Here is a 14490-nt window from a genome sequence, read left to right as displayed (position 1 = left end):
ATCGGGAAGGCTATCAGCCTGAAGCTTTGGAGAGCTGCCTGAACTCAGAGGAGACAATCTTGAGGAAGAGGGACAAATGGTCTGGCTCCTTTTAAGGCACTTTTCCCAATGTCCAACCCTAGGCCGTACTTTCCGGATGTAGGATGGGTGGCACCAGCTGGTCCTCGTTTGGGAAGATTTGTTGGCTTGGTCTGAGGGGCAAATTTTGCCTGTTTGTGGCCCCCTTTCCCCTCCTCGGCTTTGGATCCCATGGTGCCAAGCAGGGGCTCACACGTCTGGGGCTCTGATTGCACTTGACTGGACTTTCGACTGCCCCATTTGCAGAGGGGCCTTTCTATTCTTCACGCCTTCCCCCTGCTGTAATAATAACCTGGGAGTGGACAGGGATGCACTTTACAAAGCCAACCCCCCATGCAAAGGAATATCCAGTGCCAAAAAAGGCATGGGGGATCCCCTTTCTTCTGCAATAACTGACTGACCCTTGAGCCCCCTGGCAAGGGGGTAAGGGGGCAGTGGCTGCCTTTCGATGTGATACACCTTCCCTCTCCTGCCTCTTGCGATGGAGTTATCTGAAGTGCGCTGCCTGAGCGACAGCGATGAATTGTACACCATCAACCAGACGCCCCCTAGTGGCGGTGCCCGCTCCCAGCGCCTGCTGTGGCAGACTGCGGTGCGCCACATCACGGAGCAGCGCTTCATCCAGGAGCACAGTGGTGGGAAAGTACTGGACTCAGAGGAGTCCTGCTGCTCCAACCACTCCCATCATCCCCGGCGCCAGTCAGCAGGCAAGAGCCTCGGTGGCCACAACAATGGGGGAACCAAAGTCTTCCCGGAGCGCACCAGCAGCAGTGGGGATTTGGGCTTCCTGCACCTGGATTGCGCTCCCAGCAACTCAGACTTCTTCCTCAACTGGGGCTATGCGTACCGGGGCGTGATCTTCCCTACCTTGCGCAACTCCTTCAAGTCCCGGGACTTGGAGCGTCTCTACCAACGCTACTTCCTGGGCCAGAGGCGCAAATCTGAGGTGGTGGTGAACATCTTGGATGTGCTCACCAAGCTGACCCTCCTGCTGCTCCACCTCACCTTGGCCTCGGTCCCCATGGACCCCATCAAGGGCATCCTGCTGGGCTTCTTCACAGGCATCGAAGTGGTCATCTGTGCCTTAGTGGTAGTCAGGAAGGATACGACCTCTTACACTTACCTGCAGTACAGTGGGGTTGTCACGTGGGTGGCCATGGCTACGCAGATCCTGGCTGCTGGTCTAGGTTGTGGTCTTCTTGGCGATGGCATTGGCTATGTGCTCTTCACCCTCTTTGCCACCTACAGCATGCTGCCTCTGCCCCTCACCTGGGCCATCCTGGCTGGCTTAGTCACCTCCTTCTTGCAACTCATCATGCAGATGGTGATCCCCAAGCAGGCCATGATCTCCATCAACCAGGTATTTCTTGTGGTTTAATTGTTCTTTTTCTCCAAAGACACCTTTGGTGGGGTAACTTGTAAGTACACTTGTTTATCTCCTCCATGATCTGGATTACTAAGGCAGCAGTGCATCATTAGAGTAATTGTTTTATTTTATTCATGCATGTATATCCAACCTTTGCTCCAAGGAGTTCAAGGTAGCATACATGATTCTTTCCCTCCCCATTTCATCCTCATAACAACCCTGTGAGGTAAGTTAAGCTAAGAGATTGTGACTGCCCCAAGGTCACCCAGTGAGCTTCATGACTGAGTGGGGATTTGAACCCTGGTCTCCCAGGTCCTAGTCTGACACTCTAACCACTACACCACACTGACTCATGACAGGTCAGTTTTACTCTATTGAGGACGTGTTGTTGCACCAAATCCACAGTGAGTTCAGGTCTGAGGAATCTGAATGCAGGTCTTCGACCGGGTCCAAGTCCAGTCACCCTGCCCATTGCACCATTGCCTAGTGGATCCTCCATATTCTCCCTCTGTACATATTCTCATAATAGGTGCATGCCTGTGTTGGGTGTGATCCAGAGTGGATCTGGTGTTAAAAGAATTCTGTTGGAAGGAGAATTTAGAAGGTGGGAGAATATTTTGATGCACCTAAAGATTTCACAAAACACACATGCACAAACCAAGGAATAGTGTTTTTAATCCCAGAAGCTATTCTGGCAACCAGTCAGTGAGCATGATTAATCAAGGAGAAGAATGATTTTAACTAGGCATACTGTACACTTTCTTATTTTTGTACCATGCTGGGTTGGAGCGCTGGAATGTTTATTTCCCACCTTGAAGTGGGTGCAGTGGAAGTTCACACACCTACATATTATTTAGCTCTTGCGCCTATCGCTCTTTTTCCGTGGGCTTGGCAATCTGCACCTGGCACTTTCAACTTCGTCTTGATGGTATACAATGAGAAATGGAGACAGGAAAGTAGCAGTGTGCCCAGAGCCACCTGATATGTTTGTGGTTGAATTAGCATTGAACCTCAGGGTCCGAGAAGTAAATCAGATCATCTGTCCATTAAATGAGACTATTGGTTGAGTAGTGCTGGCTTTTAGTTCCTGGTCTTCTATTACTGATGTGCCTCCATCTCTGAAACAATGTTTGGTCTCAGACAAATGTAGATTGTGGCACATAACCTTTGCTGGGGGAGGGGGTAGCAGTTCTCTTTTTCTGCCGCCTAGACAAAGGTTTTGAGCAATTTTCAAGAAGTAACTGTTATGTTATTCTTTTTGGCTTCCCCCAATTTCTAATTTATCAGGTATTAATTATGGTGAACAAGATGAGAGCTGTTATTCTGTCATTTATTTGGCATTATGGGAGACCCTGGGTGGATCTGTAACTCCTTATGCTTTTGGTTTCCAAAGGCAGAAAGATATTAAGGGTTGGAACAAAAATTCATTGTCGCTGATTTCAAGTTTCCAGGCTTGTGTGGTGCATTTTTAAAAATGTGACTGCTTACTCAAGTAAACAAACAATGCCATGTGTATTTTTTTAATTAAAAAAAACACCCTGGAATGTTTGCTGGTCTAAGGATTGCCTTGTTGTGTGACATAATTAAATAGAACTCTTTACAGGGATACACGATCCAAAAAGTGGAAACTCTTGTCTGCTCTAGAAATTATCTTGCTGAGAGGGGCTGACTTTTGAAAATGTTCAAATAGAAATGTCTTGTGTACTTGACAGATGTGAGTGGGTGGGTGGGGTGAGTCCTTAAATATTTGAATCTTGCCTTTTGATATGCATCAGTTTCAGATCCTTTTAGGAACAGAGTTTTCAACTTTTCAATAGACTCCCTTAGCAGTTTGATCCGCAGCAGGAATTGGCAAGGAAAGCTTTAGTTTACAGCCTGGAGAAAACACAATCACCTGCTGCAAGGCATAGTTATCTATGAACCTAGTGAAAAGCTGGCAGCCCTTTTGACACACATCTTTGTGTCAGAAGAGAGAACCCAGAATGGGATTTGGCTTTGGAAGCATAAAAAGAAAAGATGGAAATAATTTCTGGACTAATAGTGGGCTTACACATGCAGCAGAACCATATGATCCAGCCTTTCCTGGACTGTACCACTGTGACTACAAGTGAGGGAATTACATATCTGAATCCTACATATCCACCTCTAAACATAGAAAAATAGCATATTAAAAGGAAGGAGTCTACCCTCCTCCTCGATATTCTATGTATATGGATTATTTACCCCCACAAGGGAGCATACAAACATGCCAACCTTCGCCATTATTCTTCAATAATACTGACTACGAAAATATGTAACTTGGTAACATGATTCTGTTACATGTGTACAATATTGGAATATTAAAGCAGATACAAATCCTAATTTGGGTTGCTACAACCCTAATCCCAGAACCTATTTTCAGTGCCAGTGCTCAGCCCTGTGATATGTAATGCAGTAATTTTGAAGAAAGCATCCCTGAACATCACCACTAAATTTCACCACTAAATAAGCACAGGAAGTCTACAAACATCTGGGGTTAGGGAGCCCAGCTTAGCTCAGAGGGAAGTAGTGTTTTTTTTTATAGGATCGTTATTCATTTCATCTCAGTTTAGAAACTGGATCAGAACCGGGAATTACTGTTTTATGCTCTCAAGGCAAGCAACGTCTCAGACCAGACATGGTGCCTGCAAATTAATCCCTCCTAAATGTGTTTTCTCCCATTTCTACTGAACACAGCGGCTTTTGATAACTTGACAGTCTCTCAGGAATTGGTTTGGCCTTTTAGGAATTTGTTATATCCCCTTCTTTAGAAGCATCTCAAATAATGATAATATCACAATTTCTTTGTGAGGTTTGACTTCGTTATTTTTGTATCTAGTGTCCTTGGTTCTGCCCTTTTGTCATCATTTTTCTCAGTGTTTGTGCGACCCATATTCAGCTTACTCTGCAACAGTCACATCCATGCCTGTCAATCAAAGTTGACAAAGGTGGGCCATTGCCAAGGGCCAAACACAGGTTTGGTGAACTTGATGGGGTTAGATTGTTCATGTGAGTTTTCAGTCCAGAGTAGCCCAGAATTGACTGATGGGTAGGAGAAGCATTGTGTACTGTGAGTCTGCTTTTATTATGATCAAATACCCTGTTTAGCAGTCCAAATTTTGAGTGCCTGTACCTGGTGCTGTGCATTTGAGACTGGAACTTGTGGACATCCAATGAAACTGGCTGTTGGAAGAGTCAGGAAGAAAGCACTTCTTCACACAGCACAAAGGCAAAGTATGGAATTTGCTACCACAGGAGGCAGTGATGGCCACTCACTTGGATGGCTTTGAAATAATTCATGGAGGATAAGGCTATGAATGGCTATTAGCCACAATGCCTATGTTCTACCTGCACTGTTGGAGGCACTATGCTTCTGACTGCCAGTTGCTGGAAACAGGTGGGAAAATGCTGTTGCAATCAGGTCCTACTTGTGGGCTTCCCATAGGTATCTGGTTGGCCACTGTGAGAACAGGATGCTAGAGCAGATGGACCTTTCACCTTGTGTCTTTATGGCATGCTTCCCATCCCATTGCCTAATATTCTCCCTCTCTGAGGTGGCAGAGGTTGTATCAAATGTGGTTTTCAGGATATCCTGGTTGGTTGTTCTGGGGGACTTCAACAGCCAGTGACTCTCACCTGTGACACCTCTGGTTTGCAGGGGTAAAAGCATGTGGATCCCAAAGCTTGGATGATGGACTAAATGCAGACAAAACACTAGATGTCTCTAGGTTGCCCATTCTGTCTTGTTTTGTTAATGTCGTTAGCATGTGCAGGATGCTGACAAGATCCTTGGAGAGGATTTGCACGCCCAAACTTTGTCCCTCCTGGCTGCTTGCAGCTTCCAGAATGGGACTGACTTGTTGGGTGATGAAGGTACAAAACAGGGAATGTCAACATGGTGCTCTCTAGAAGTTGTTGGACTACAACTCCCATCAGTCCCATCCAGTATGGCCAATGGTCAGAGAAGGTGGGGGTTCTAGTGCAGCAGTATCTGGAAGCCCTCCACATTTGCTACCCTGGTCTAAAATGTCTATTTGAGGAAAGTGGGGTCCCTGTGGCCTTGATGGAGGTTGTGGCAAGGCCATTTCTAATGAAATCCTCACAGCATGCCCCTAGCTTTAATTTGCTATAACTGGTTTTTGTTTAACTGAGGAGTAGACCCATTGAAGTTAATAGACATGACTAACTTAAGTTAATTAGTTTCAATAGGCCTGTTCTGAGTAGGACAGTTGAATACAATCCTGAGATAGGGTTCTTTATCTGAGTAGTTGATTGTACCAGGAAGTGCACAAGTGTGTGTGTTGAATTCCTGTTCATTTTCCTGAGGTGCTCAGCAGATTTCAATGCCACTGAACTAGACTAGATTAGGGGAACCATTTTGCAGTAGTTCTAGTCCTTTCTGGATGGTCGATTTCAGCAGGTGGTGCTGGGAAACTCTGCTCCACCCTGCACAGACTCCCATAAACCTTCATAAGATTATTTTATTATAACTAGGCTGCTGTAGATGGCTGTCCCTATGTGTCTGAATTCATTGCCTTCTCACACTCATATTTCAGACATTTCTCCAGTAATAGTAAGTGATAATTCAGTCCCAGAACAATTTTCACATATTGGTCTCCTGAAAACTCTTAGCTTCTAGATTTCAGCCCATCTTCTCCAGACAATAGTTATGGGCTCACACACACTGTGTAAGTAACTCATGGAATTCACTTCCACAAGATTTCCCCACCACCACATTTTTATCCCTCTCTCATAATACTGGAGTCCAGTAGTGCAGTGGCAAATTCAGAAGTGCAGGCTCCCTTCATGATAGTCACAGCCATGCCCTTCCCTCTTTTTTTTTTTTTTTGCTGCTGGGTTGAGAATGAGATCCTTGTTAGTGCCTTCTCCCACAACAACAGACGTCCCTGGGAGCCAATAAGCTCAAAAGAGAAGAGTGTTAGCTACTGAGAAGAGTCTTCTCAGTGGCTGACTCACCTCCTTTGATTGGCTTCAATCAGCAGGAAAGGACAAGGAAGCATGTTAGAAGACTCTTCTCACTGGCTAACCCACTCCCCTTTCATGCTGATTGGCTCATAGGATGCTGGAGACATAGGGACCCTGCTCCCAGAAAAGTAAAGGGTCTAAGACCCCCTGAGACCCTGGATGACTACACCACTGCTAGAGTCCAGGGTCAGCCAGGGAAGCTGAATGGCAAAAGATTCAGGACAGACAAAAGGAAGTGCTTCTTCACATGGTGCATAGTTACAGACTGTGGAAATCTGTACTACACAGTGTAGCGATGACCACTAACTTGGATGGCTTTAAAAGAGGAATTAGACAAATTCAAGGAGAATAAGGCAAATGGCTACTAGCCATGGTGGCTAAGTTCTCCTCCAGTGTCAGAAGCAGTATGCCTCTGAATTACCAGGTGCTGAGGATCATGAGTGGGAGAGTGCTGTTGAACACATGTTCTGCTTGGTGGCCTCCCAGAGGCATCTCACTAATTAATGTGGGAAACAGGAGGGTGGGCTAGACAGGCCTTTAGTCTGATCCAGCAGGGCTCTTCTAGGATTCTTAAAATGCATCGAGGCTCAGTAGGTTGGATCCCCCCCCCCAACAAGTACAGAGGCAGTATAACTGTTGACTGTGGGGTATTGTTTAGGGGCTTTTGTGTAGGCCAAAATTTAATTCTGGATATAGTTATTTTTGTTATTAGGATTATGTTTTTGTATTTTATTGTTGGACTTTATGATGAATTATATGTATATTTTTTCCATTTATTGCATATTACTTAATGAGATGTTTCTTTAACTTGTTTGACTGTTTTGAATTTTGTTTTGTAACAGTGAATTATGTAACTTTTTCACGTTGTGAGCCATCTTGAGCATAGATTAATATGGAAAGGTGGCATACAAATAAATTCTGGTGATGATATCTTTGATTATCAGCTGCTGGGGAGAAACTACAGGGAAAACCCATTGCCTATACAGCATACTTGTGATGTTTCAGAGGTGTTTGGTTGGCATTTGCCAGAAACAGAATGACTAGGTGGACCTTGATCTGATCCTGTAGCGACTTTCTTATATTCATCTATCCTTTCAGGATGTTGCTGTGCTAGCACTTATTCATCATAGTATTTTGGTCACAGAATCCAAAGTTTGAAATCTCTCTCTTTCTCTCTGTAAACTCTTCCCCCTTTCACCCATTGGACAAAACATTGACTGTCTCTGGTTAATTTCCTTAGCAGAGTTTTGTTAGGCTGCCTCAGGCTTCATCAGTTCAGGTATTTAAGAAAACTTTAAAAACTCATCGGTCTTCTTTGTATTTCAATCAAAAGGTTTATTGCATAGGCGGCTGTTTCTGGGGGTGTGGGGTTGTTAACATTTACTGACTTTTATTGCACTAGGCATATTTACAGTGGGTGCATTTATAGTTATTTGGATTGTGTGTGTTAATGTATATCTTTTGAATGAAATTGTATATTTGTTACTAATGTAATCCACTTCAGGCAGTAAAAGGCACTTTAGAAATATCTGAGATAAATAACTTTAAAGGGGCTATGTTTAATATGGGCCTCAACACTCCAAATGACTTTCACAGTCCACTTTCATGTACAGTCTTTCTTTCCTGAAAAGCTGATGTCACTGAAAATGTCAATGGTCACCTGAAATACCTTGAAATATTTGCCAGGGGCATTGACGAATAACTACAGCAGGTGAGCCGTGTCAGTGAGATGTTCATCATTTTTTTTCTCCAGAGGGTGCTCTGTGGAAAAAAAGAGGGAACAAAATGGAAGAGAGATAAAGAAGGTGAAAATTGGTATATTGCAGAAAGAAAGAAAGAAAGAAAGAAAGAAAGAAAGAAAGAAAGAAAGAAAGAAAGAAAGAAAGAAAGAAAGAAAGAAAGAAAGAAAGAAAGAAAGAAAGAAAGAAAGAAAGAAAGAAAGAAAGAAAGAAAGAATGTACACAGTAGTGTAGTGGCAAATTCAGAAGTGCAGGGTCTGTACATGATAGTCACAGCCATGTCCCTCTCCCTGTTTTCTGCTGCTGGGTTGAGAATAAGATCCTTGTTAATGCTTTCTCCCACAACAACAGACGTCCCTAGGAGCCAATAAGCATGAAAGGGGGAAGGTTAGCTACTGAAAAGAGTCTTCTTGGTGAAGATTCACCTCTTTTAACCCAATCAGCAGGAAAGGACAACAAAGCATGTTAGAAGACTATTCCCAGTGATCAACACTCCCCTTTCATGGTGATTGGCTCCTAGGATGCTGGAGACATAGGGACCCTGCTCCCAAAAAAGGAAAGGATCTAAGACACCCCTCCAAGACCCCAGATAACTACACACCTGGATATACAGAGTATGATACTTAGGCTTCATTCTTAAACACACTTACCTGGGACAGAATAAGCCTCGTTGGACTGAATAGGACTTATTTCTGAGTAGATGTGCCTAGAATTGCAGGGTTAAAAATACCACACTGTGAATTCATGCTGAAAGTGACCTTATCACGCACACACACATTAGGGCTGCAATGTCTGTCGAGGAATGGGGATCCTGAAACCTTCCACGTGCTGTTGGACTACAAGAAGGATGGGAAAGTCTTGGCCCTCCAGATGTTGCTGAACAACAATTCTCATCATCCCTGACTATTGGTCATGCTGTCTGGGGCTGATTGGCCTTTGGAATACAACAACATCTGGAGGGCTGCAGGTGTCCCTTCCCTTGTTTAATCAATTAATGACATGGTTTAATAAATCAAACTTTTGATTATCTAAAAGGTTCTCCCTGGTTTATTAGGCAGCCAATGTTTTTTAGAAAAAATACATTTGTTGTAATGCAAGAACTTTTAAAAACCATGGTTAACACAAGGCACTTGTGGGGAGCCTCCAGATTTTGTTAGAGTGCAGTTATCCTAATCCATGACCATTGGCCATGTTGGCTAAGGATTATGGGAGCTGAGTCTAAATTATTATTTCCTGGCCCTTTGTTTTCCAAAAGGGAATCTAAGAACATGCTAGAGTATCAAATCTGTTTCAGTTTTTTTCAAAGCCCCATAACCTGAGCCTTCCCTAAGATGCAGCACTTCTCTGTAAACTGCTGAAAAGAATGTCTCTGAGAATGTACAGAAGATCTTTCTCACTAGCCACAGCCAGTTCCAGTCCATCTGCAATTTTGGTTGATTGTTGTTTAATTGATTGTTTAGGTTGTCCAAATCTAATCTGTGTCAACTTCCATGGAAGAAAGCCATCCTTGAGACATTTTGGTTCCAGATCATTAACATGATGCCCTCCATACATTTTGTATTACAACTCCCACCATCACTGACCATTGGCCATGCTGGCTGAGTCTGATGAGAGTTGTAATCTAATAACACTTGGAGGGTACCACATTGACTACCCCTAATTTAGGACCTTAAGGTTTAAAAACAGCACTTTGAAAATTGAATTAGGTCCAGAAACCAACTGGAAGGCAGTGCAGATTCTCTAAATCAGAGTTATATGCTTCAAGAGTCCTGTCCCCATCAATTCTTTGGCTTTTGAATTCTGGAGTTTCTTCAAAGGCATCCCTACAGACAGTTCACATTACAGTAAACTAATTCAGATGTCTCCAGATTGTAAATATAGCCAGATTTGGGGCAAGGTACTCCAAACACATCTGAGCCCAGACATCTCTCTTTTTCCATACTAAATGCAATGAACAAGCTTCTTCCATTAGGCATAAAAGGAGACATCAGAGAGCAGTTTGTAACTGAGGAAGTTACAATGGTTTTATATATATATATATCAAACCAACGCTGTGACTTGCTCTTTGGAAAGTAGAAATTTAGTTATGCGATACCAGAAATAACATTTAGGTTGCTAGGTAGAAGGTTGAAAGCCAGGATCTTCAAGGTAGCCTTCTCTGAAATGCAACATATTTCACAGTAGGGTGAGCTGGACAGGCAGAGATGAGACACCTCAATGTGTGGATGAGATGGTGGTGTTGGAAGGAGAGTTTAGGATTTATTAAGCACTTGGGATCCAAGCCTATGAATGAAGATGTCTCAGAGGGACTCTTCCAGAATGGCTAATAGTAGCCTAAGAGCCAGTTCAGCTGTTTAATTGCAACACATATGTGTGGTCTAGCTGTTTAAAGAGTGTCATGTGAGATCATACTACACATGCAGGATGCAGCAGTGCTTCTAAACTTGCCTTATCCATGGCAGTCTGTGCTCCCAGAAATTGCCATGATTCCTATGAGAAAATAGACCACTTGTGCAAATTAGTTGCACAGCAATCCTCAACTCTAGTCTGCCCTGGCAGTGGGGCAGAGGATTCATCAGGACATGGCTGTGCCAGCCTGGAGCTGCTGTAGCAAAGTAGGTGCAAATCTGCCCCTCTCCACACCTTCCCTCCTAACCAACAGGAGCTGGCAGGGTTAACAATGTGGTGGGATATTTATTGCTCTGTCCCTCATCCCTGTTAGGATTGCTTCCTTCTTCATTTGTGAAAGTAAGCCAGGGCAAATAGAACCTCTGCAACTCTCAACAATCTGTTCTAACTCTCTCTTCTTCCCCTTCTCTTTCATATTAATACAACTATCCCATATACTGTCCCAGCAAAGTTGCAGCATTGACTATAACTTGTCTGCCTTCCTATGCACTTACATGGGAGTGAGTCCCATTGACCATTGGGATTTCCTTCTGAGTAAGCATGCATAGGATTACTGTTATATCTTGCTGTTCTTTTATGATGGAATTGAAGATGGTGTACATGGAGTTTCCAAACAGACTCTCCCAGGCACTGTTCAGACCCAGAGCTGCTTAGCTTCTGCAAGGTTGCCATGGCAAGTGCCTTCGGATCTGGATGGTGTTTTTAAAACATGGGACCTAGCCAGGGGCCAAGAATTAGATGCTGCTAAAATATAAAGTTACTTTGATTTTCATTGTATGCTAAAGATAGTCTTATTGCTTCTCACGTTTCATAAAACTTGAATTTATGGACAAATTTAACAATTCAAACAAAAATAGCAGACCAAAACGATAATATTAGGTTGCTGTCTTTTTACTCCTAGCTCATGAAGTAGCCTTCTAAGGCTGCCATCTCTTGCTTCAGTTTCAAATGCAATATCTCTAAGTGTACATAGCTTACTTTTTAATAGAAGAAAGTTAGAACAGTGAGCGATACTTAGGAAAGAGAAGGAGACTCAAAGGTGGTTGAATATCACGGGAGCTGTCCCCATCTCATGGTGCTGAAATGTATTTTATTCACTAAAGTTAGCTTGCAAGATGTTAGAATTTCAGCATTTTTATTTGGCTCCCTCTAGTGGTAATTTCTACATATCTTGTAGGCAGTTTATTTGAATTTAACTTTCATTCCGTATTTTCTCAGTTAATCTGAAGAGCTGATGTCTCACAGAAGGGAAATATCAGATAGGTTCTGTTCCTTTTGAATCAAAAGTAAGTTCCTATGGAATCTTCTTTTGTGGCTTTCAAGAGCAACGTGTGAGACAGAAATTGGGGTGTGCCCTGGGCACCCAGAATACCATTAAAGAGAAGAATGAACTATGTGCAATGCATATGTAATGTAACTGTGAGATCTGTACCTGAATTTGGTTTTTCCCCAATGAAATAATATATGGTTTGAGTATGCAATAAAATCAAATCATTGACTTTCAAAACTGGTATCTAACTCAGAAGTGTTCCTTTCATTCAAAATAAGTATTCTGATAATTACTTACAGGTGTATAGGAATTGGGACCTAGAAATGCATACAGAACATTTAATTTCCTTGTTCTGTATCACATTACTTGTACTTCTCAAAAGACCATCAGATGTTTCTGCAACAAGGGTGAGATGGAGCATAATTTTGTGATAGGGGTCAAACGAAACAAATGAATCAACACCTGTTCTCTCCAGTTAAAGGCATCTTGGGCAGGAGGGTTTAGAAAGACTGGCCTATATCAACAATTGGTCTGGCCCAGTAAAGGTAGTCCTTATAAAAAAAAATATTTTGATATGCTGAAGGGCTAAAGAGCATCAACTGGTTTGCAATCTTTCCAAGACTTTGTCAGAGCCAGGTTGAGATTGTGGACATCAGTATCCAATCTACCCCTGGAGAGCGTGGTCTCCATCTTAAGTGCCCTGACAAAAGCAGAACAACAGACTGAAGCATAACAGGTCAAAAAAACCCTGCGAAGGGCTATAGCACAACAGTAGAGCTCATCTTTTTCATGCAGAACATCCCAAGTTTGATCCCCAGCATCTCCAGTAGAGCTAGGAAAGTCTCCTGTCTCCTCTGTTGCCCCGAACAGCCACTGCCAGTCAGTGTAGACAAAATACTGAGCTAGATGGACCGGTGGTCTGACTCAGTACAAGGTAGCTATACGTTGCTATGAACAGCTCAGTTAACCAGGCAAGTGAGGAATATTAAATTCCTTGTATTCATACTGAGCCTGGCCATTACAGAGGATCTAAACTGCTCACCAAACAAAGATGTCTAAGTTGCACACCCCTATTCCCTGCTATGCTCAAAGAGCGGACTGCAGCTTGAGGACAGGCAGTCCCAAATAGCTGACCACAACAAGTATCAGCAATGAAGTCCAGGACTCCCTGATAGACTCTATCCTTGGCAGCAGGTCCAAGAAAACCACACTTGATGTTCTCTAACATGATAGTAGATGCTTACAAAGTTGTTGTTGGTGATGATGATTATGATATTCCGCCCTTCATCCCAGTAAGAGTCCAGGGTGGCAAACAAAAACACTAAAAACACTATAAAACGTAATAAAAACAGACATTAAAAGATGAGTTTCCTATTCCCCCCACAAACATTGTTTTCATTGAGGGACATTGCAGAGAAAGAGTGGCTTATGCTTCAGATCACTTTTCTTACCTTGTTTGCTGTATTGATTTCTTGCTTGCTGTTGTGATGTATAAGGAAGCCCTCTCACAGCACTCGTTGCGTGCATTGTGAAGTCCCGGCAATGGGATCACAGCTGTGTTCAGTTCTTGGATCCTGTTACTCTCACTCCAATAGTGACCCTAATATGCCCTCCATTTGTTTGCATGAATTCATGAGATTGTTTACATAAACATCATGCCCTTCCATTTGTTCCGAAGATCACCATTTAATATGCGGTTTCCATATTTATGGACAAAGAAAGAGACAATGACAGAATCCCGTGGAAAACTGTGTTTGGTGCCATGTTTGTGCCCCTCATTGCAAATTTCAGTCTATTCACTGGAGTCTTTGGGTTACTGGTGAGATTTGCCTTGGAAAACAACAGCCACTCTTGAGAGAGATGTCGCTTTGTTAGGAAAACTGTATTGTTGGTAGAAGACGGCAGTGAGGATGGTGAGAGATCTGGAAACCAAATTCTGTGAAGAATGGTTGAAAGAACTGTGGATGTCTAGCCTGATCAACGGGAAGCATGGTAGTGCTCTTCAAATGTCTGAAGGACTGTAATGTAGAAAATGGGACAGAGCTTTATCTCTTCAGAGGGCAAGAGGAGAACCAGTGGATGGAAATTGCAGAGATGCACATTTTGCATAAACATTCGGGGAAAAATCCCTAATGATAACAAGTGCTCATGAGTGGAACAAACTTTCTTGCAGGGTGGTGGGGGTGGACTCTCCATCATTGGAGGTTTAAGCTGATGCTGGTTGAAATCAGTACTTGCAATATTCCTGCATTAAGTTAGTCAAGGGGCCTAGTGCAGGAGTGGGGAAACCTTTCTGGCCATTGGGCCAAATTGTTATCTCCCCACCCCCTAGTGAGCCAAATTTGAGAAGTGGGTTGAGTTTGTTGCAGAGTGGCGAAATTGGGAATGGAGCGTCTGAATGATCCTGTGTGTGTTTGAATCTTTGCTAAAGATTACGGCTTCCCTGGAATTAGTCAGACAGAGACTTTAAGCTTCAAAATAAGAAAGAACTACTTTATTCTGGAAGTACATACTTGATAGGAAAGAGTTCTACATCTAGCTAACTAGCTAAGTTGGAGATGCAAACACTAAGCCTAGTGTTTGCCCTCATGCTTGGAGGAGAGGGAGAGACAAAGAGAAGATGT

General features: G+C 43.1%; 1 protein-coding gene across 1 annotated transcript in view; it reads left to right on the top strand.

The window, feature by feature from the left end:
• Window positions 1–559: 559 nt before the first annotated feature.
• The window catches only part of ADCY8 (adenylate cyclase 8), a 214862-nt gene continuing 200931 nt past the window's right edge, over window positions 560–14490 (top strand). Inside the window, 1 exon segment of the mRNA XM_061607483.1 lies at window positions 560–1438. Within this exon segment, the coding sequence (XP_061463467.1) occupies window positions 560–1438 (879 nt within the window).

The sequence above is a fragment of the Rhineura floridana genome, chromosome 1 (assembly GCF_030035675.1).
Source record: "Rhineura floridana isolate rRhiFlo1 chromosome 1, rRhiFlo1.hap2, whole genome shotgun sequence".
NCBI classification, from domain to species: domain Eukaryota; kingdom Metazoa; phylum Chordata; class Lepidosauria; order Squamata; family Rhineuridae; genus Rhineura; species Rhineura floridana.
This window is presented reverse-complemented; position numbering and strand designations above follow the sequence as displayed.